At 34.1% G+C, this 21,237-nt stretch overlaps 1 protein-coding gene across 13 annotated transcripts in view; it reads left to right on the top strand.

The window, feature by feature from the left end:
• The window catches only part of tmem63bb (transmembrane protein 63Bb), a 476,742-nt gene that overhangs the window by 408,651 nt on the left and 46,854 nt on the right, over nucleotides 1-21,237 (top strand). For 5 of the 13 annotated variants that reach the window (XR_012386855.1, XR_012386852.1, XR_012386853.1 and 2 more), the window contains exons 2-5: nucleotides 2,806-3,023; nucleotides 7,023-7,102; nucleotides 12,553-12,591; nucleotides 20,839-20,929. The exons of 2 other annotated variants lie outside the window; for them this stretch is intronic. Coding sequence is in view for 4 of the 11 variants with exons in the window: in XM_073916063.1 (XP_073772164.1) it covers nucleotides 2,859-3,023; nucleotides 7,023-7,102; nucleotides 12,553-12,591; nucleotides 20,839-20,929 (375 nt within the window). In the remaining 7 variants the exon portion in view is untranslated. Of the gene's footprint in view, nucleotides 1-2,805; nucleotides 3,024-7,022; nucleotides 7,103-12,552; nucleotides 12,592-14,586; nucleotides 14,626-20,838; nucleotides 20,930-21,237 lie in introns of all 13 variants that reach the window. 6 more of the 13 variants (XR_012386858.1, XR_012386857.1, XR_012386856.1 and 3 more) reach the window with 3 other exon arrangements.

Below are 21,237 nucleotides of genomic sequence, written 5' to 3'. Positions count from 1 at the left end.
TTTATAAGTATATATATATATATATATATATATATATATATATATATATATATATATATATATATATATATATATCAGGGCTCGAAATTGCGACCATTTTGGTCGCATATGCGCCCGAAAATTAATCTATGCGACCTCATAATATATCTGGGAGCATTAGTGCGACTGCAGATAATGGTTGTAGTGCGACCTGTTTTGGTTCTTTCTAAAAACGTGCTGAATCGCTCTTCCCTGCCGCTATATTGGTTCATATTAGCTGTCATTCACTCAAGGTATTCCGCTGTCAGATGACAGGGAAGGAGCTTTTATGACCACAGGAAATGCAAACGGCTGAAGAGTAAAAACTTAAAGCACACAAGTTTGAAAACCCCACCTAAAGTTGAGGCGCAGATGAAAGCGATCATGACACGTCACGTGGTGAATAATGATCCGCCAGCTGAGATCAATCGAGTACGCGCTTCTTGGAGAAGGTGCCCGAATCTCCATGCGTCGCATTCACTGCGTGTTCAGCGCAAATGTCCGCTAAAAGTCAAATCTAATACTGCATCATCGCCAAAGAAGCTCGCCTTTACTAAGTTTACACTGAAACTGCGGCTCATAACAAAGAGCGGTATTGCACCGATGGTTAGCGCAATAATCTTGCGCTGCCTACTTATTAATTGGGTCGGCTGACTCGCCAGCTTTCCACAAACACAGAAAAATGAAGATCAGCTCAGACTGAACCTTTAAATTGACACAAACTGAAACCAAAACTTTTAAAGAGTGATAGAAGTGAGACTTTACTTACTTTCTTTTGTCTATTCTTTTTTGATTTGTATATTATTTCTTTATTTATTTACTGATGACTGCTTTACAGCTTTCATCATTGAATTGAATGATTTATTATAATCTTTTGTTTGTTTTGTATCAGAAATATTATTTATTAAATTGACATGCATATAAAAACAGCAGTACAAAATAAATATTTCTTACTGCAATGCTTCATTTTTGTTTGATGCAAACTATACAATTATTTTTCATAAAGTAACAGACTTTTAATAGCAGATAACATACATTCAAGGCAGCATCATAATGAGAAATGGAATTCATTGTTACTATTATTGTCATTTTCATCATCATTAATATTCTATGGCCTAATTATTAGACATTCATTTTGGAATTATTGCACACAAATATCAATGTCTTCGCAGCTTTAGTTAGATAGTTGTTTCTGGTTTTTGTTAGTCCTATTAATATTGTTTTAAAATACAATAAATCCCTTAAAAAACAATTTGCAGAGGTGCTCATTCATTTTTGGTGGGTGCTCCTAAATTTTTTTCTGGTGCTCCTAAAAAATTTTTGGTGCTCCTAAATATTTGAAGTTGGGAGCACCGGTGCTACCAAGTAAAAAAGTTAATTTCGAGCCCTGTATATATATATATATATATATATATATATTCATTTATTTTTTTTTTAAAAAGCTAAAAACTTTTTCTACTGTGATTTCTTAAGTTCTTCAAGACACTATATTCAGCGTAAGGTGACATTTAAAGGCTTAACTAGGTTAATTAGGGTAAAATTAGAGTAATTAGGCAAGTCATTGTATTAGAGCTGCACGATTCTGGCTAAAATAAGAATTGCAATTTTTTATTTATTTTTTGCTTAAAATTAAGATCACGATTTTCTCACGATTCTGTAGATGTAAAATAAAGCCTAATATGAGTTGGCAATTATTATTGTTTTTTTCTCAAATATAAGGTAAAACAATATTAATATTATGTGTAGGTCTACTGGTTTCTGTTAATAATTCTATTCTACTTATAATAATTCTGATGCTGAATTATTATGTTTGAGATTTAGGCCTACAGATATGCTTGCAGTCATTGACAACATTATTAGACCATTTAATTCACTGGTAAAATCAACATTATATAGGCTAGAGTAGTTATACTGACACTGTAAACATTTATTTTCATGCACAACTCTGTGTTCGCTATGAAAGAAAAAACACTAAGTGCTTGTCGCAGTCAGAACTCTAAAATGCGATATGATTATGTTAATGATGTGCACGCTTTCGGTTTCATTTTTACTGCTAAGTGCTGTTGATACTTCACGTGCGGCTCTCAAACGATCACTCTGTGCCACAAACTCAATATTATTTACAACTTTATTACCTGTTACTCACAGCATTTGCAGGTTCTGTTTACTAAAGGAGACACACGCACTTCTATCAAGTAGAGCGCGCCTGTCCTATCTGTAATAACAGCTCACGGTCAGCTGCTCACGTCACGTGTGATTTCCCGGCAACGAATACAGCATTATATGCAGATAAAAATGACATTTTTGGGTGAATTATACCTTATAAATACAGTATGGGACTCTTTCAACATCATTTGGAGGTGTCCGAGTCGCAGAGCAATGTATGTGAAAGCCTTTTCTTCTCTCCTGAAATTGAAAATATGATTGGCAGAATTGCTGGATTAAGATCGTCTAGGGGGTCGAATTGATCGCAATCTGTTTTCGATTAATTGTGCAGCTCTACATTGTATAACAGTGGTTTGTTCTGGAGACAAAGCAAAACAACTATTGCTTAAGGGGGCTAATAATATTGACCTTAAAATAGTTTTAAAACAATTAAAAACTGCTTTTATTCCAGCCAAAAAAAAAAAACAAATAAGACTTCCTCCAGAAGAAAAAATATTATTAGACATACTGTGAAAATTTCCTTCCTCTGTGAAACATCATTTGGGAAATAATCTGCAAATTCACAGGAGGGTGCATCATTTTGACTGTATATGAATTGATGTGGTGTTTTCTCCTCCTCAGATTCTTCATCATGATCTTGCAGTGATTGTGGTGAAACTGATCTGATCGTGACGATGGGGATTTTCGGGAACCTGGCCTGTTCGGGTCAGCCCCACTGCCAAAACAACAGCACTTCCAAAGACTACTGTTACTCGGCCCGCATCCGCAGTACTGTCCTGCAGGGGCTGCCCTTCGGAGGGGTTCCCACCGTCCTCGCGCTTGACTTCATGTGCTTCCTGGTAAGAGAAAAGCTTTATGGTACATGCATAGTGTCATTTCTGTTTCATTTACGTTTAATGTTTCTGTTCATGACAAATAAATTCATAAAAAAAATTAATTAATTAATTAAAACCTTAAATAAGTAAATGACCAGTGTCTAAAAGTGTAAAGCGCTGTACATCTGCACAAAGAGAAAAAGACAAGAATGTGAAATGTTAGCTGCAAAATGTCAGAATTACTTACACTGCAAATTAATGATTGTAAAAATATTTAGACTTAATAGTTTTAGACATCATTAAACACAAAAATTGACTGTGGATCCTCTGTATATTTATATGTACACTGATATTTTTCTGTCATTTTAGTATTTGTCAATTAGGAATGTATCAAATCTAAAATCTGTCAAGAAAATGTACTTTATTTCTCACTAATAATCTATATAGATAGATTGAAATAAATAAGATAATAAGAAATATCTATAGGAATAAATGATAGGAATAAAAGATCTATTGTTTATATATGTATTCATGTATACAAGTAATCTGTTATTATTTAAAATAGAAAGTAAATCACCTAGCTACATTGTAATCTTGATAATAAAATGTGCTTAATGCAAAAGTTTTTTTTAATAAATTTTTATTTTTATTTTTAACTTAATTTTAATTTAATTTAATTTAATATATTTTAATTGAACTTAAATTGAATTGAATTTATTTTAATTTAATTTAATTAAATTTTTTTATTTACATTTATTTTATTTTAATTTATTTTTGTTTTATTTTATTGTTATTATTTAATTTAATTTATTTTAACTTAACCTGATTTAAATTTCATTTTATTTTATTTAATTTATTTAAATTGTATTTGTTTAATTTTATTTAAATTTAATTTAATTTATTTTTTATTTTATTTATTTTGATTATTTTATTCTGTTTTATTTGACTTAAATTTATTTTATATTTATTTAAATTTTATTAAAAAAATATTTTACATTTATTTTAATTTAATGTATTTTAATTTTTTTATTTAATAAATTTTAATTTAATTTTATTTAGATTTTTTAAGTTAATTTTAAATTTAATTTAAATTTAAATTAATTTATTTACATTTTATTTGATTTTATTATAATTTTTTTTATTTCAATTTATTTTATCTTGATTTCTTTGTATTTTATTTTAGTTTAGTAAAATATGACCTGACCACTTTTTTGTTTTCGTTTTTTTCCCTCTTATATTCTTTGTCTAGTGCTGAAAATTGGCAATTTGTGAAAAGATGAAAATTCTATCATTTCATTTTGGTTCAATGCAAATGATCATTATTTATAATCATTATTGCACTTGCATTATTTACAGTGGATTCTTTTAAACACCACTTAGACATTTGCGTTCCCATTCGATCATGTCATTGCAATGCTGTGCTTAAAAGAGGCAGCAGAATGTCTGGATGTTGACTGTCACAAATAGATTGACCCACTTTTCTAGTTGTCTGTGCAGAGTTTTATTCACTCATCTGTTTGGATGGAAAATATAAGTGACCTTGCATTATAAATGTGCAGGAGAGTCTGTCAGAGCTGCGTAACGGCAGTTGTTTAACCTACTATCTGTGTCAGCTCAACTTAAACTCTCAGCGCTTTGGATGCCTTCTTGACCTAAATTCTGCTGATCACTGTAAACTGCAGGCTGTGTGATCTGCATCTCTGCTTATGTCACTTTAAACACTATTTAAAAGCTCCAGATCACACCAGAAGCAAAATCTACATTACTGATTTATACACATAGATTCAGTGCAAAAGCACGCAATCTAAACTACAGTTTCATACCATAGCAATATGCTTGTCCCAAGACACATTACTTTAAAAGCACAATATGTAAGATTTTTTATTTGAATATCATTAAAAAAGCTTCTTTAAAAGTACTTTGCTTATTTATATATATACATTATATTGATTGTTTTGATTAATGTTCAATCCAGAGAAATAATATGTATGATGAGTTTAGATGCAAAAGCTAAACGCCACTTCCGCTAAAAATGAGCTAATGACATTGAGTGAATGCTTTAGGCATGTAGTACATGTTCAACAAATATTCTTGCTTCAAATCATCTGAATCGCAGCATCAGCGCACTCAGAAATAACACTTTGACAGCAAAAGCCGATATGTCCTGAGAACCAATTAAGGAGTGAATCGACTCATGTTTTTAATGTAGCAGCACTCTGATACAACGGCTTATATGAAGAGACTGTTTTATTCCGCTTCCGATTAAGAGTTTTAAAGACTGAGTTTGATGAACTGGATGAGACTGTTTGAGTGAATGGCAAATGGCAAAACTCTGTGCATTATAAGAAAAAGTAAACACACTGTACAGTCGGAGGTGTAGCATGCATTCATAACGTCGTTTTTGCGCAGCGACGCTATGAATGACTGCGATTTACTATACATTAAACCGCAACTCCATTTCACGAAAGACAGAGTTAAGATGCTGTTTTTTTTATTATAATTTTTTCGGGGTTTTCACCTTTATTAGATAGGAAAGTAGAAAGAATTCACAGGAAAGCATGGGGAGCATAGAGAGGGGAAGCATCGGCATAGGACCACGAGGCGGAATCGAACTCGGGTCGCCGTAAGCACCGGAGTGCATGTGTCGGCGCCCTAACCACTACACCACTGGCGCTGACAAGATGCTGTTTTTTTATCTTTGCTGTTATTTTAAGACCTTGAGTATGGTGAGGATGAATGAGGCCCCGTTTACACTAATGCGTTTTAGTTTTAAAACGCAAAAGTTTTGCTATGGTTACGCCATCCGTCCACACTATGCTGGATTTTTCGAGTGCCAAAAACGGAGCGTTTTGGAAACGCTGAAGAGGCTGTTTTCATTCTAAAACGCTGCTGCTCCGTCTCAGTGTGGATGGGGGGAAACGGAGACATCTGAAAACGGAAGAGGGCTGCCGACATTCGCCTCTCTGATTGGGGCTTTTCCTCAATATCAAGTAGCCTAACGTTACAGTTCAGTCCTGCATCCTCTTCTTGTGTAAGTTAAGACTTCGCAAGTTAGATCTAGGCTGTAGTCTCCCCCTCCTCAGTTTGATACGGAAAACAGACTACCGAGGACACGAGTAAATCTTCAAAGGGAACAGTGTACTTTATAACTTCATTCACATCACCCTGGCTACAATGTTTCACTTTCTCAACAATAAAATGTAAACATGATTTAAGGAACTGCCTATTTTCATTTTAATATTAGCAACTTAACAGACAGCAGAAATGTTGAGGCGTCGTGCTGCATATATGAGCATTGTCTTAACAGTGTGGATATTTATAACAAAACGGAGCCGATAACAACTGCCTCCTTTCAATTTCAGTGAAAATGCGAAACACACCCTCTCTTTTGCTGAATATCAGTTTTAATAATCAATAATTGCCATTATAAAAGTATAACATACAATAAGTTTATACATTATAGGGAATAAAGGCAAGCGATCAGTCAATATACAGAATGTACGTGGTTGCATTAATTATTAACTTATCTTCACGCTCAGCCAAAACACGTTACCTGAGAACATCGATTACAATGACCAAAGTCGGGGAATATGTTGTTAGATAAAGACAACAAGATGAATAAAATATCACGTTTAGCAAATATAGTGAGAATAAATAATATAAATAAATAAATAATCAAATCTAAGTTTGAATAATCTTGTCCAGCATTTATTAATCATAGTTCAGCATTCACTAATGCATTATTAAAATCCAAAGTTAACATTAGTCAATGCACCATGAGTTAACATGAACTAACTTTATTTAACTTAAATAGCATGAACATTAGTGAAGATGATTAAATACCGTAATAAATGTGTTATCAATTGTTTGTTCATGTTAGTAAATACATTAACTAACGGACCATTCTTTTAGTGTTACCAAATTCGCCTTTGCTTGTTGTGAAGACACACCCTCTAGTGGTCAAAACTGATCTCCTTTGTTACTCCTAGTTTGACAGATGCACTCATCTTCTCTTCATTTCAGGTTCTTCTTTTTGTCTTCTCCATCTTGCGGAAAGTGGCGTGGGATTACGGCCGTCTGGCTTTAGTGACCGATGCTGACAGGTAAGGACATGTCAATTTTTGTAGACTAGGTTTGGTTGATGGTTGTGATTTTGATGTTGAAGAGAATAGTTTCTTCGCTCTTAGATAAGGAATCGCAAACTGTGAATGCCGTGTACTTCCTTCAATTCCTCTATATATTCTCTGGAGATGATGTATATGTGTGGTGTAAAGGAACATGCATGTGGGAGTATTTCTTTGAAAAAAGTAGGTCAAAGAGAGCAGAAAGAGAAGAACATTTATGATTTGCATTAAGTGAATGCCAATCTTGTAAATCGGCAGGTTTCTGGCAGATATGAATAAAGAGATGAGGCAGACAGAGTGCCATTTACAGCTGTTTTTATACATGCATTTTCACAAGGTCTTTATAGAAGGAGTCTGTGGGTATATACAGTTGAAGTCAGAATTATTTGCTCCCTGTTTATTTTTTTTCCCCAACTTCTGTTTAAGGGAGAGCAGATTTTTTTCAAAACATTTTTAAACATATTAATTTTAATAACTCATCTCTAATAACTGATTTATTTTATCTTTGTCTTGATGACAGTGAATAATAGTAGCCTAGATATCAAGACACTTCTATACAGCTTAAAGTGACATTTCAAGGCTTAACTAGGTTAATTAGGGTAATTAGGCAGGTTAGGGTAATTAGGCAAGTTATTGTATAATGATGGTTTGTTCTGTAGACTGTCGAAAAAAAATAGCTGAAAGGGGCTAATTATTTTTTTGTCCCAAAAGAGTTTTTAAAAAAATTAATAACTGATTTTATTCTAGTCGTAATAAAACAGATAAGACTTTTTCCAGAAGAAAAAATATTATCAGACATACTGTGAAAATTTCCTTGCTCTGTTAAAAATAATTTGGGAAATATTTAAAAAAGAAACAAAAATCAAAAGGGGGCTTGTAACTCTGACTTCAGCTGTATCCATACACACAATCAGTGTATATATTTATATTCAGGGTTCCCAAGCCTCTTAGAATTACTTCAATTTAAGACATATGTATTCAAAACCTGCAAAATATTTAAAGCAAATGACGGTACTTGAAAGGTCTTGAATTAAATTTGAATTTAAGTTTGTTTATGGCTTTGTAATCAATTATCAAAAACAGAAAAAAAAAACTGAGAAGTCCTAAAATTAAAAACTGTAAATTTTATCAATATTTCGGAAACCACATGTGAATATCACCAGTAATGAATTGAGCATGACTTTTTTAACAAGTCAATTTTTTATGTTTTTTTTTTTTATATAATAATACATTTATTTTATTTTTATTATATATGTATTTATTAATATTAAGTGTAATCCCAATCCCAATATCTGTCCAAAAAAATCCCAATTAGATATTTTCCCTAATTGCCCAGCCCGAACTTGCATTTATCATTAAAGCTCCAAAGTTCAGAAATGTATCAAGCTTTCTAACTATAGCGCCCCCTATGGACGGATTTGGGAAAAAAATGGTGCACGTCTTCAAATTATAATGAAGTCCTAAAATGCGAAGTTTCTTTAAGTTTGATGACTGTCTCAAGACGTTATGCAAATTAATAGAAGTAAACACTTGCCTGAACATTGAATTTGCGTGTGTGCGCTGAATGAATTACAATCATAATCATCAGCCTCAAATGATTCTTTCAGGAGTGTCTCATGATGATGGGATCATGGGTGTAACTAAACTTGCTGGTATTTTTTTGGCATGCGTGCAAATGCATTAAAGCCACACACACACATCTGCACACGGACACACACACACACCATCTGCTTCATAAAAGAGTGTTTGATTATGTTTTGCTGTCTCTGTTGCTGTCGGTGCACATCACTGCTGTGTGTTTCTATTTTTCGATCCTGCTCGTCCTCCTCTTGCTGCTTCTTCTGTTTAGTGATGTGCTTTTCTTCTCCCTCTGGAGCCAGAAATGTTCCTGTGTATCATTTCCACTGAATCGATCATGTATTATTTGCTGCTGCTTATTAATGTGGCTGGAAATAGACCGAGCCCCTGGCGTTTTCTTTTTTGGGCTCGGTTACATAAGTGCCCGAAGAGCTACGGTTTAATCGGGACTTTTCTAAATTCAAAATGCTTATTTTATGTTATGTATTTGCAAACATTGTGCTTCTTAACATACAGCAGCATGCACATTTTGACCTCATATTTCGGGACTCGCCTACAGTTTACAAATGAATGACAGGAAATAGGATTTAGTTGTGAAATGTGCATTTGCTTGTCACCTCTGCACAGACGCTCTTGTGGTGTTAACAGACATGATGATGTTCAGTGTTATCTTGCTTCAGAAGACTGCAGTAATGCTGGTTTTCTTGTTAAACGTGAACACAGGAAATAGAGCAGTGATGAGCTTCCTATTGGAGTCTCACGCTTGACTGGACATTCATTTAGCATATCTGGCTCCTTTATTTCTTGCTTTCTTTTCCTTCCTTCCTCTTTTATTGTTTCTTTTATTTTTTCTTTCATTTCATTTCCTTCCTTTCCTCTTTCATTCCTACCTTCTTTTCTTTCTTTCTTTCTTTCTTTCTTTCTTTCTTTCTTTCTTTCTTTCTTTCTTTCTTTCTTTCTTTCTTTCTTTCTTTCTTTCTTTCTTTCTTTCTTTCTTTCTTTCTTTCTTTCTTTCTTTCTTTCTTTCCTCTCTTTCTTCCTTTCATCTTTCCTTTCTTTTTCTTCATTTGTTTTCCTTCCTTCTTTTTCTTCTTCCTTTTCCTTCATTTTTTCTTTCTTTTTCTTTTCTTCCTTCCGTTCTTCCTTTATTTTCTTAATTTTCCTTTCTTTTCGTTTCATTCTTTCCTTCCTTCTCTCCTTCCTTTTCCTTCCTTTCTTTCTTTCTTTCTTTTCCTTCCTTCTTTTCTTGTCTTCCTGCCTTCAATTCTTCCTTTCTTCCCTCCTTAATTCCTACCTTTCTATCCCTTTATTTTCCTTGCTTGTTTTCTTTTCCTTCCTTCCTTTCCACTTTTCACTTCTTCCTTTCTTCTTTTCCCTTCCTTCCTTTCTTTTCCCTTCCTTCTTTCCTTTTCCTTCCTTCCTCGTCCTTCCTTCATTACTTCCTTTCTTCCTTGCCCTTCCTTTCTTTTGCTTCTTTCTATCTTTTTTATGCCTTTCATTCTCTACCTTCTTCCCTTTCTTTCTTTTCCTTTCTTTCTCCTTTCCTTCTTCCTTTTTTTCTTCTTTTCTTTGTTCCTTTTCTTTTTTCAATCATTCCTTTGTTTTCCCTCATTACTTTCTTTTTTCTTTATTCCTTATTTCCTTCATTTGTTTATTTTCCTTATGTTCTTCCTTCCTTCCTTTTCCTTCCTTGCTTCCTTCCTTCCTTCCTTCCTCCCTTCGTCCTTCCCTCCCTTCTTTTTTTCATTCCTTCCATTCTCGTTGTTCTTGATTCCTTTCTTTTCCTTTCTTTCTCATTTCCTTCCTTCGTTCTTTCTTTCTTCTTTTCTTTGTTCCTTTTCTTTTCATTCCTTCTTCTGTTTTGCCTCATTTCTTTCTTTTCCTTCATTTTTTTCTTTCCTTCATTTGTTTATTTTCCTTCCTTCCTTTTCTTTACCTTCCTTCTTTCCTTCTTTTTTCATTCCTTCCATTCTCTGTTCTTCATTCCTTTCTTTCTCTTTTCCTTCCTCCCCCTTTTTTCGTTTCTTTGTTCCTTCTTCCTCCACTCTGACATGTATATGTTGTGGTGGTTTGTAGATTGCAGCATTTGCTGACCACACGTCATCCGTCTGTAATTAGAGACACACAGTCAGAGGAATGTTAAATGGCTGATTCTGTATTTCCTCATAGACTGTACATTAAACACGAGGCTCCAGTTTACTCTCTCGTGACTCTAGGCTTCATAGAGAATAGATTTACATGCCACTTTTAAACTCTTGAAGTGAAGACGCAGCTGTATTGTGCTGTTAGAGAGACGTTTTAGACAGCTGTGCATATTAAACAAATGTCCCGAGTCATTTACACATGCCAGAAATCTAAAGTGTGGCTATATAGCAGCTGTCTACCGTAGTCTTTACTGTTGGATCATTACAAAATTCTGGCTTTGGTGCTGTTTTGGCATCTGTCAGTAAAGGACCGCACAAACACACACACACACACACACACATTGCCAAATTTGGAAGTTTTTTTCTTTCCATTCGCCGTGCGTTATTTAATTCCATACCACTCTCACCAGTCCTTACTCCTTATGTGCGTCTAATAGCCCAGTTTGTCACGGGGGCATGAATGAAATGTTCATGAGTGAAAGTGAAACTGTCGAACTGCAGTTAAAGTCAGCCAAAATTATAGGAAACTCTTACATGAAAGCACTTCACGTAAACATTTTAATTATATTATTGTTTATTAAGGCAAATAACTAGATTACAGATGTCCATGTAAGTATAGTCAGGAGTGTCTTCAGAGTAAGTGAAAGATCCAGAAGGGCATCCTGCTGATTTGATTCAGAAGGGCACTGTTTGTCAGACGGCTCACCGGTCAGGTATACATCCACGCTAAAACTAAAACTAAATAAACTTAGCTTGCGTAGAATAGACCCAGCTCTCAACCCAACATTGAGAATAGATAAACGACGAAATTGTTTTTAAATCGCCCGATAAAAGCACATTAATGCAGATAATGGCGCACCACTAATTAGTCAATTATCTTTTATTGTCTTTTCGTTTTATTATTTACGTGAGCAATATCACATGAGTAGCACTGCGATATGGCTGTATATCAATACTGGTGAGAGGCGTTGGCTTAGCTGGATCCAGCTTCTTATTCGCAGTTTCTTATTAACTCTATCCGCTCCACCTTAAAAACCGTCACTTCCGTTTTTCAGCTTCTTATTCACGCTCAAGGAAACACCCTAAGCAAGGGCTTATTATGCAATCCTGCAACCATCTTGTGGATAGACAACGTCAACCTCCTTAGGCCGCCGACGAGCTCTCTCAGAAATTGTAAATATTTTAAAATAGGCACTATTTTTTTTTTTACAAATAAACTGCATAGTTGCAACCTAAACAACTGTATTCTCGACTAAAAAAAGCCTCAAATGTACATTATGTTGTCTAACAGCAGTAATATTTGTCAAACTGTAGCGTCTCTGCTTGTTGCTAGCTGTGTGTGGGCGGAGTAATACACAGTGAAGGGTGAAGAGGCCTTTGTGTAATGTTACTGGCAAAATATCGCACACTATCAGCCAATCAGATTCAAAAACCAGACAGAAGTGTGGTATAAATTATTTTATATAAGCCTATATCTTTCTTGCATTTCTTATTGTCTTGCAAAAGGCATTTCGGTTGTCGTTATTATAATGCATTCAGAGTACAGCGAGTCCTCAGATACTGTGATGCTTTTCTCCACTCCACTCTTAGTTTCCCACAGCTGAAGATCTGACAGCCGCATTCTTCAAAGATTTATTGATTTCAATGGCTTCAAGCTCATTTTTTCCTTCCTCTTATGTTATGTTTTTTGATTCTTTCCTTCCCAAGACAGAAGAGAAGATTCAGAGGTCTGGAGGAGCGGGAGTAGTATGTTGACTTATTGATCCTCCGCTTTATTCTGCTCACTGAACAACTAACTACTCACTTCTTCTTATGTTATAGTGTGTGTTTTGTGTGTCTGGATTAATAATTCTGGAGGTTCCTCACTTTTTCTGACCTTCTCTAACACACTACGGTGCCACGTGTCGCTTTAGAGAAGTGTGTGTGTTCTCTGATTGCTCACCATGTATTAATGTTAGGGGTGTAACGGATCATAACCCACGATTCAGAATGCATGTAACCCATGGATTAATAGGGGTGTAACGATACACTCAGCTCACGATACGATGTGTATCACGATATAATGTTCACGATTCGATATGTATCACGATATTTGAAATAAAAATTGAAAATTAAACTGAAATGCAAATTTTACCAAGTAAACTATTTTTTATGTATTTCTTTAGTTTCAACTTGTTAAACGGAACCTTCTTTAAGAAAATAAATTAAACAGGCCTGTCTCTGGAAAATAAAACAATTTAAAAACTTCTTAAAAATATTATTGAAATGACAGAGACAAAATTAAGGAACAATTTAAGTAAAGGTGCAAAAAAAATAAGCTTTCTATTCAATTGAATTTAACAGTAAGAGCTTAAGGCTTTGCTTGGTCACTTGTGTTTTTTGTGTGTGCAAAAAAAAAGTCCACATTTCCAGGTATTTAATTCATATTTAATTAAATTCATTCAGAGATATCTCTAATTACAATTGTGACTAGTCAAAACTCATTTAGAGATATCTGCAAATATTTTTCAATGGAAGTCAATGGAGGAATATGACAAGTCATAATATATTTGCAGATATCTCCAATCTGATTTCGTACTAGTACAATTGTAATTGCAGATATCTCTAATTGTCATTCTGACTAGTCGAATTATAATTATGACTAGTCAAAATATAATTAGAGATATCTCAAAATATATTTATGGATAGTCAGAACAAAGGTTTAAATGCTAAAACGGCTTGCCATACGCGCGCGTCTATCATAGTCCGCCCTCTGTAGTAACAGCTCACGGTCAGCTCACGTCATGTGTGATTTTGCGGCCGCAAATACATCATTATATGAAGACCGAATGATATTTTAGGGTGAATTGTACCTTATAAATACAGTATGTGACTCTTTCAACACCATTAGGAGGCATCCATGTCGCTGTGCAAAGTATGTAAATCACTGTGAAGACTTTAAAACTTAGGATGTTTGACCCAGTATGCGTGTCAAAAAGCGGACGAGTCTAAAGCAATGACTGTACAACCGAAATGTTGCCAGACGTCTGATTTTGAGAGGATGGGCCATCCTCTATTTCAGCTCCACTCATCTTGGTCTGCTAACATTACTGCTGCTGCATTCTGAACTCACGTGCGACAGCAGGTGGAACGTAGCTCACGTGCAAACAGCTCAACTAATAAGAGAAAACGGACGTCGTATCGTAATGAAATCGTCTTAACGCCACGATGCATATTGTGACATTTTTGCATCGCAATAAATCGTACAACGATAAATCGTTACACCCCTATGGATTAATACCCTTTTTTTTTGTTTGATTGTTGTACAATAACCCTAAATTTGTAATGATCGCAGAGAGATCACCTCCCACATCATTAAAAACACATCATGTATGAGAGTTTTTAGGCTTTCTTATAAATATAATAATATAATATGCACCATGCTTTATTTTTGTAGCACGCTCCCCGAGAGAAGGTCAAGACTTTAACTGATGGTTTAATTGAATCAAACACCAACGTAAGAGCTAAACAGAATAATGGTCTGATCCGTGACTCAAAAATCGCAGTGTGATCCGAACCGTGAGATTTTTTTGATCCGTTACACCACTAATAAGTGTGTGTGTGTGTGTGCTTGTGTGATATTAGACTCACTCATGTAAATTTGGCTTCTCAAAGGGCCTCTAACTCATGAGTGTCAATAATAACCGCCTGCCCTTGGTGTTTGTTTTTGTGACGTGTGTGTGTGTGTGTTTGCGACGACAGTACGAGAAAGGAGAGGAATAACTATGAGCCAGTGCGCAGGTAAAGCAGATGTAGTGTGTGTTTCTGACCTGTTGGATCCAGACAAAACCCTCAGTATTGTGAGTGGTCCTGCCCTTGTGAATCTAGTGTTTCTTCTCATGCACTGAAAAATGATTCATTGGATTTACTTTTTTTTTTAAGGTAAGTGGTTGCAAACAATTTACATGGGCAGAATTTAAAATTGACTTAATCCAATGAATGATTTTTTCAGTGTGTAGTGTTTTTTTTCAGAGCTGGATTGGAGCTCATAAACACTTTTAGAGGATGACGTGTCCTTGTTTTATTCCTGGTGTTTTCCCAATGATCCAAATCAGGTTAGCTCAGTGGGTTTAAGGGAATAATGCAACAATCTCATGATGTTCCAAACTGAAGATGAGTCGCAGATTAACTGTTTGTTGACAAATAGATAATCAGTTTGTTCATTAATTACATGAATAACTAATAATTTATTTGATTATAATATTGTAATATTCTGAATATTTTATTTAAATTATTTTATGGAATTTCATGTAGTTATTTATTACATATTTTCCCATCTTTATCTTTTTGTTTAGTCTATTTATTTTCCTTCTTTATTGCTGATTTATATTTTATTTTTATTTTTATTCATTAATTTATTTTTTTGTCTTGACCATCTATTTGTTTAATTTTTGTTTTGACCATCTATTTATTTATTTTTTTGTCTTGATCATCTGTTTATTTTTTTACATTTTTATTATTTTACTTTGTCTTGACTATTTATTTATTTTATATTATTAGTTTTGTGTATTTTACCCGAATTTATATGCTATGATGTTATTTTGTCTCATCTTGTTTATCCATTTATTTTATATTATCATTTTTATGTAGTTTTTCACCATATTTAATGCAATTTTATATTTTATTGTTTTTTTTTCAACTATATTTTATTTAAATGTTATTATTTTATTTTGTTGACTATTTAGTTTATACTATTTATTTTATGTTATTTTCCCTCTTATGTTATGCTGCTTTATATTTTACTGGGTTTTTAATTTGTCACAAAATTTTTATTCTTCTCATTATTTTATTTTTTTCTTGACTATCTATTTTATATTGATTTTATGTTATTATTTTATCTTAGTTTTACTATTTATTTTATTATATTTATTTTATGTAAATTTGTCTTCTTAATGCTATTTTATATATTTTTTTTTTCACTTTTATTTTTTATTTTTATATTTTATTTTGTCTTGACTATTCATTTTATATATATTCTATTATTTTTTTTATTATTTTATTTTGACTATATAGTTTATATTATTTATTTTATGTAATTTTCCCCCTTATATAATGTTGTTTTATATTTTACTGGGTTTTTAATTTGTCACTTAATTTTATTCTTCTTATTATTTTATTTTGTCTTTACAATTTATTTTATATTCATTTTATTATATTGTTTTATTACCTTTTTTTTACTATTTATTTTATTATATTTATTTTATGTAATTTTGTCTTCCTACTGATCTTTTATATTTTATTGTTTTTGTTCACTTTTATTTTACTTATTTATTTGATATTTTATTTTGTCTTGACTAGTTTATATTATTTATTTTATATTTATTATTTATTTATATTTTTTGTTTTATATTTTACTGGGTTTTAAATTTGTCACTTAATTTTATTCCTATTCTTATTTTATTTTGTCCTTACTATCTTTTTTATTTTTAATTTTTTTGCTTTTATTGTGTTGTTTTTTTATTATACTTTGACCATTTATTTATTTTATAATATTTATTTGATGTAATTATGTCCTCTTATTTAATGAAATTTTATGTTTTAGTGTTTTTTTAATATTTCACTTAATTCTATTCATTGTTTGATTATTTAATTTTGTCTTTACTATCTATTTCTATTTTATTAATTGATTGTGTCTTGACTATTAATTTATATTATTTATTTTAGGAGAGTTTTCCCCTTTTTTAATGCTTGAATTTAAATTGTAAATTTTAGTGTGTTTTTTTATTATTCACTTTATTTGATTTTCTTTTATAATTTTATTTTTGTCTTAACTATTTGTTTTATATAGTTTTTTTATTATTTTATTTTTTCTTGACTTTTTATTTTCTATTATTTTAGCACTCATGAAAAGCACAACTGAACTACTTAGACAAATATATGATTAAAATAATCTATTTATGTATGTTTTATTATTATTTTAATGTGTTTTTTACTTTATGAAATAAGCATGATGAACATTTGTTCAACCGAGATTAAACAGACTCTTGTGGGTGTAGCTCTGAATATCATGCTGAAAATGAATTGTGATTGATTATGAAAGTATTGGGTAAAATATCCCTTTATATACCGTATGAATCAGCTGTAAGCAGTGTTTATTTAGCTTGAGCGTGTTCATGGCATCAGCACAGATTTCTGCCACACAAACACTGCAGTCATATTGATTGATTTGATTGACAGCTGATGTGTCGGCAAAACAAGAGCAGAAAATAGAAATGGACTTGGATTGAGTTCAGTGTGTCACTCAATGAAGCATTCAGTTCAGGATTTATTTTTATACTTGGTTGGTTCTGGCCCGGTTATCTTTTGAACTTCTGTTCTGGCCATTCACTTGAGGCACAGCAGTTTCTGATAAGCAGAAAAAGAGGAGGATTCCTGGTGGATTTAATGAATCTGTCACTCATTGAGACCTGCAGTGGAGCAACCACATTAATAAAGTCATGTGACACAATCCGCTTTTACAGATCTTCTCAATTATTAGCCACCCTCTATATTCTTACCCAAGTTTCTGTTTAACAAAAAAGATTTTTTCAGCACATTTATAATTATAACGGTTTTAATAACTCTAATAACTGATTTATTTTATCTTTGTCATGATAACAGCACATAATATTAGACTAGATATTCTTCAAGACACTTCTATACAGCTTAAAGTGACATTTAAAGGCTTCACTGGGGTAATTAGGTTAACTAGGCAGGTTAGGGTAATTAGGCAAGTTGTTGTATAAGGATGGTTTAATATACCTTAAAGGGGCTAATAATTTTGACCTTAAAATGTTACATAAAAAAAATTTAAGTTGCTTTATTCTAGCTGAAATAAAACAAATAATACTTTCTCCAGAAGACAAAATATTATCAGACATACTGGGAAATTTCCTTGTAAAACATCATTTGGGAAATATTTAAAAAAGAAAAAAATTCAAAGGGGGGCGAATAATTCAGACTTCAACTGTGTGTGCGTGCGGGCGTGCGTGCGTATATAGAGAGAGAGAGATACATTGAGAAAAAAGGTATTATTTTGTGTGGTTATTTCTGTAAAATATTATGCGCTGTCTTCATGGTAATACGACAGAGATGTAGTTATTGGAAATTCGTTAATGAAATGATTGATGTTTTACAATATCTTTTTATATTAAAATAAATATGTCTGAAAATTTAAATTTCACAAGAGGGTGAATTTCATCTTCAACTGATTAAAAAAAATTAAGATTAAGATTTGTTATATATGTCCAACTTTACACAGGTTTGTAATATATTTTCTTGTGACAGCATTACTTACGGTGCATTTGGAAAGTATTGACAGCGCTTCACTTTTTCCACATTTTTTTTATGCTACAGCCCTCCAAAATAGATTAAATTAATTTACTTCCTCAACATTCTACACACAATCCCCCATAATGACAATGTGAAAAAAGAGTTTCTGAAACTGTTGCAAATTTATTAAGAATAAAAAAGCTGTAAAATCAGATGAGCATCAGTGTTCACAGCCTTTGCTCAATACTCTGTTGATGCACCTTTGGCAGGTGCAAAGCCTCAAGTCTTATGCCTCAAGTCTTTTTGAATATGATGCCACAAGCTTGGCACACCTGTCTTCGGGAATTTTGGCCCGTTCCTCTTTGCAGCACCTCTCAAGCTCTATCAGGTTGGATGGGAAGTGACGGTGTACAGCCATTTTCAGATCTCTCCAGAGATGTTCAATAGGATTTAGCTCTGGGCTCTGGCTGGGCCACTCAAGGACATTCACCGAGTTGTTGTAAAGCCACTCCATTGATATTTTGGCGGTGTGCTTTGGGTCATTGTCCTGCTGGAAGATGAACCGTCGCCCCAGTCTGAGGTCAAGAGCACTCTGAAGCAGGTCTTCATTCAGGATGTCTCTGTGCATTGCTGCATTCATCTTTCCCTCTATCCTGACTGGTCTTCCAGTTCCTGCTGCTGAAACACATCCCCACAGCATGATGCCAACACCACCATGCTTCACTGTAGGGATGCTGTTAGCGTGCTGATGAGCGCTGCCTGCTTTTCTCCAAACGTAACGCCTGGCGTTCACTCCAAACAGTTCAATTTGAGTCTCATCAGAGCAGAGAGTTTAGTTTCTGATGGTCTGAGAGTCCTTCAGATGGCAAACTTCAGGCGGGGAGTGTCTTTTGACTGGCCACTCTACCATACAGGCCTGATTGGTGGATTGCTGCACAGATGGTTGTCCTTCTGTAAGGTTCTCCTCTCTCCACAGAGGAACGCTGGAGCTCAGACATAAGCTCATTTCACACATACAGACCTTTCCGGAAAATTGCTGGCAGGTTGTATGTGTGAACAGGTCCTTTTTGAAAATACCGGTAAATTCGTTCTGGCTATTTTCCGGAAAGAGAAGTTGTAACATTACCGGTAATTTGCCGGAAAGCTGCGCTGTGTGAATGCAGAAGGAAGATTGCCGTAATAAGCGCGTGCACGTCTAGAACGTGCTGACGTGAGCCGTCTGCTTTGGCCAATCACAACAGTCAGACGCATTCACGTCTGCGCGGTTTATGAGAATAAAAGCCTTTGAATATTTTTCCAGACACATTTAGCTGCTAGAAGTTAGTCAGATCACGTTTATATGTTCCTCTTTATGCCAACTGTGTAAATAAGCATCGATGAGATGCTTATGATAAGCCGTTGTTTGTTTACCTTCAAGCTTTGCGTGCGCCTGTGAAACAGCCTGTGAAACACGCACATATTATGAACATCTCGACATGCGAAGGTGATCCTGCGAAAGTTGTTCACAATATTGATCATCCACAGAGTTTGTAATTTAGTCAAATGTTTACAAACACAAGCGCAGCCGTTTAAAGCTCATTTGTGGTGAATGATGTCAGAATTTACCGGTATTTTGGAATGGATGTGTGAATGCTCTTTTCCGGAAAAATTCCGTAACGTCCTCGCCTGTGTGAACAGCGCTTTTTTGAATATACCGGTAAAGTCGTTCCGGAAATTTTCCAGATATTTACCGGTATCACTGTGTGAAAGGGGCTAATGTGACCATCAGGTTATTGATCACCTCCCTGACTAAGGCCCTTCTCGCCCGATCACTCAGCTTAGATGGCCGGCCAGCTCTAGGAAGAGTTCTGGTGGTTCCACACATCTTCCTCTTACGGATGATGGAGGCCGCTGTGCTCATTGGAACTTTCAGAGCAGCAGAAATGTTTCTGTCACCTTCCCCAGCCTTGTGCCTCAAGACAATCCTGTCTCGGAGATCTACAGGCAATTCCTTTGTCTTCATGCTTGGTTTGTGCTTTGACATGCACTGTCAACCCTGGAACCTTATATGGACAGGTGTACGCCTTTACAGATCGTGTCCAATCAGCTGAATTGAGCACAGGTGAACTCCAATGAAGCTGCTGAAACATCTCCAGAATGATCAGTGGAGACAGAATGACCTGAGCTCAATGTAGAGCTTCACACCAGAGACTGTCAATACTGATGCTCATGTGATTTCACAGATCTTTTATTTTTAATAAATTTGCAACAATTTTTTCACATTGTCATTATGGGGGATTGTGTGTAGAATGTTGAGGAAATAATAAAAATAAGACTGTAACATAAGCAAACATGGAAAAGTGAAGCGCTATCAACACTTTCCAGATGCACTGTAGTTATCAGGTTAATGAATGTACAGTTCTAAAAAATGAAAGGCAGTGAATATCTTGCCGTCTTTAGTTGTGTATTCATGTTTTTGGCACTAGATTTCTCTCCATCTCTCCTGTGGATTGATCTCTTTCAGCAGATGCAGAGAAGTGTGCATTACAGACGTGTATAAACTCTCTTCCTCAAGCATGTAAATACTTAATAACCCCGAGATGAGACTGACCTACATTTGCCTGAGTGAACTTGAACTGACCAAAGCAGAATAACCAAAACCATCCCTGCTGAAGAGTCTCAGCGTGTTATATTTCTCACTGTATTCTGTTCTTGTGTGTGCAGTGTGGCTTCAGCTCTACATTCGGAAACGCCGGACCGTTACGAACGCCTCACCTCCGTCTCCAGCTCGGTGGACTTTGAACAGCGTGATAATGTAAGAGACCAGTCAATCACAGTCTAACCACACCATACTTTATTTATAGCCCTGCCCACTCTGGATAGCCCCTCCCTCTCTTAGTGTGCCTCAGCATCTGTTTGATACAGGGATGGTTCAATAACTGTATTAATATTAAAATATTAATAATAATATTATACTATTATTAAATAATAATGATCTAATAACAAAATAAATCTAATAAATCATATTATCTATATTATTATTATTATCTATATTATCTAATAAATCCTGTGCCAGTTCGTCATTGCATTGTACGTTACCTTGTCGTGTATCTGTTCCAGTCG

This window comes from Danio rerio, chromosome 11 (genome assembly GCF_049306965.1).
Source record: "Danio rerio strain Tuebingen ecotype United States chromosome 11, GRCz12tu, whole genome shotgun sequence".
Classification (NCBI taxonomy): Eukaryota; Metazoa; Chordata; class Actinopteri; order Cypriniformes; family Danionidae; genus Danio; species Danio rerio.
The sequence above is the reverse complement of the archived record's forward strand: the minus strand, read 5'-3'. Positions and strand labels throughout refer to the sequence as shown.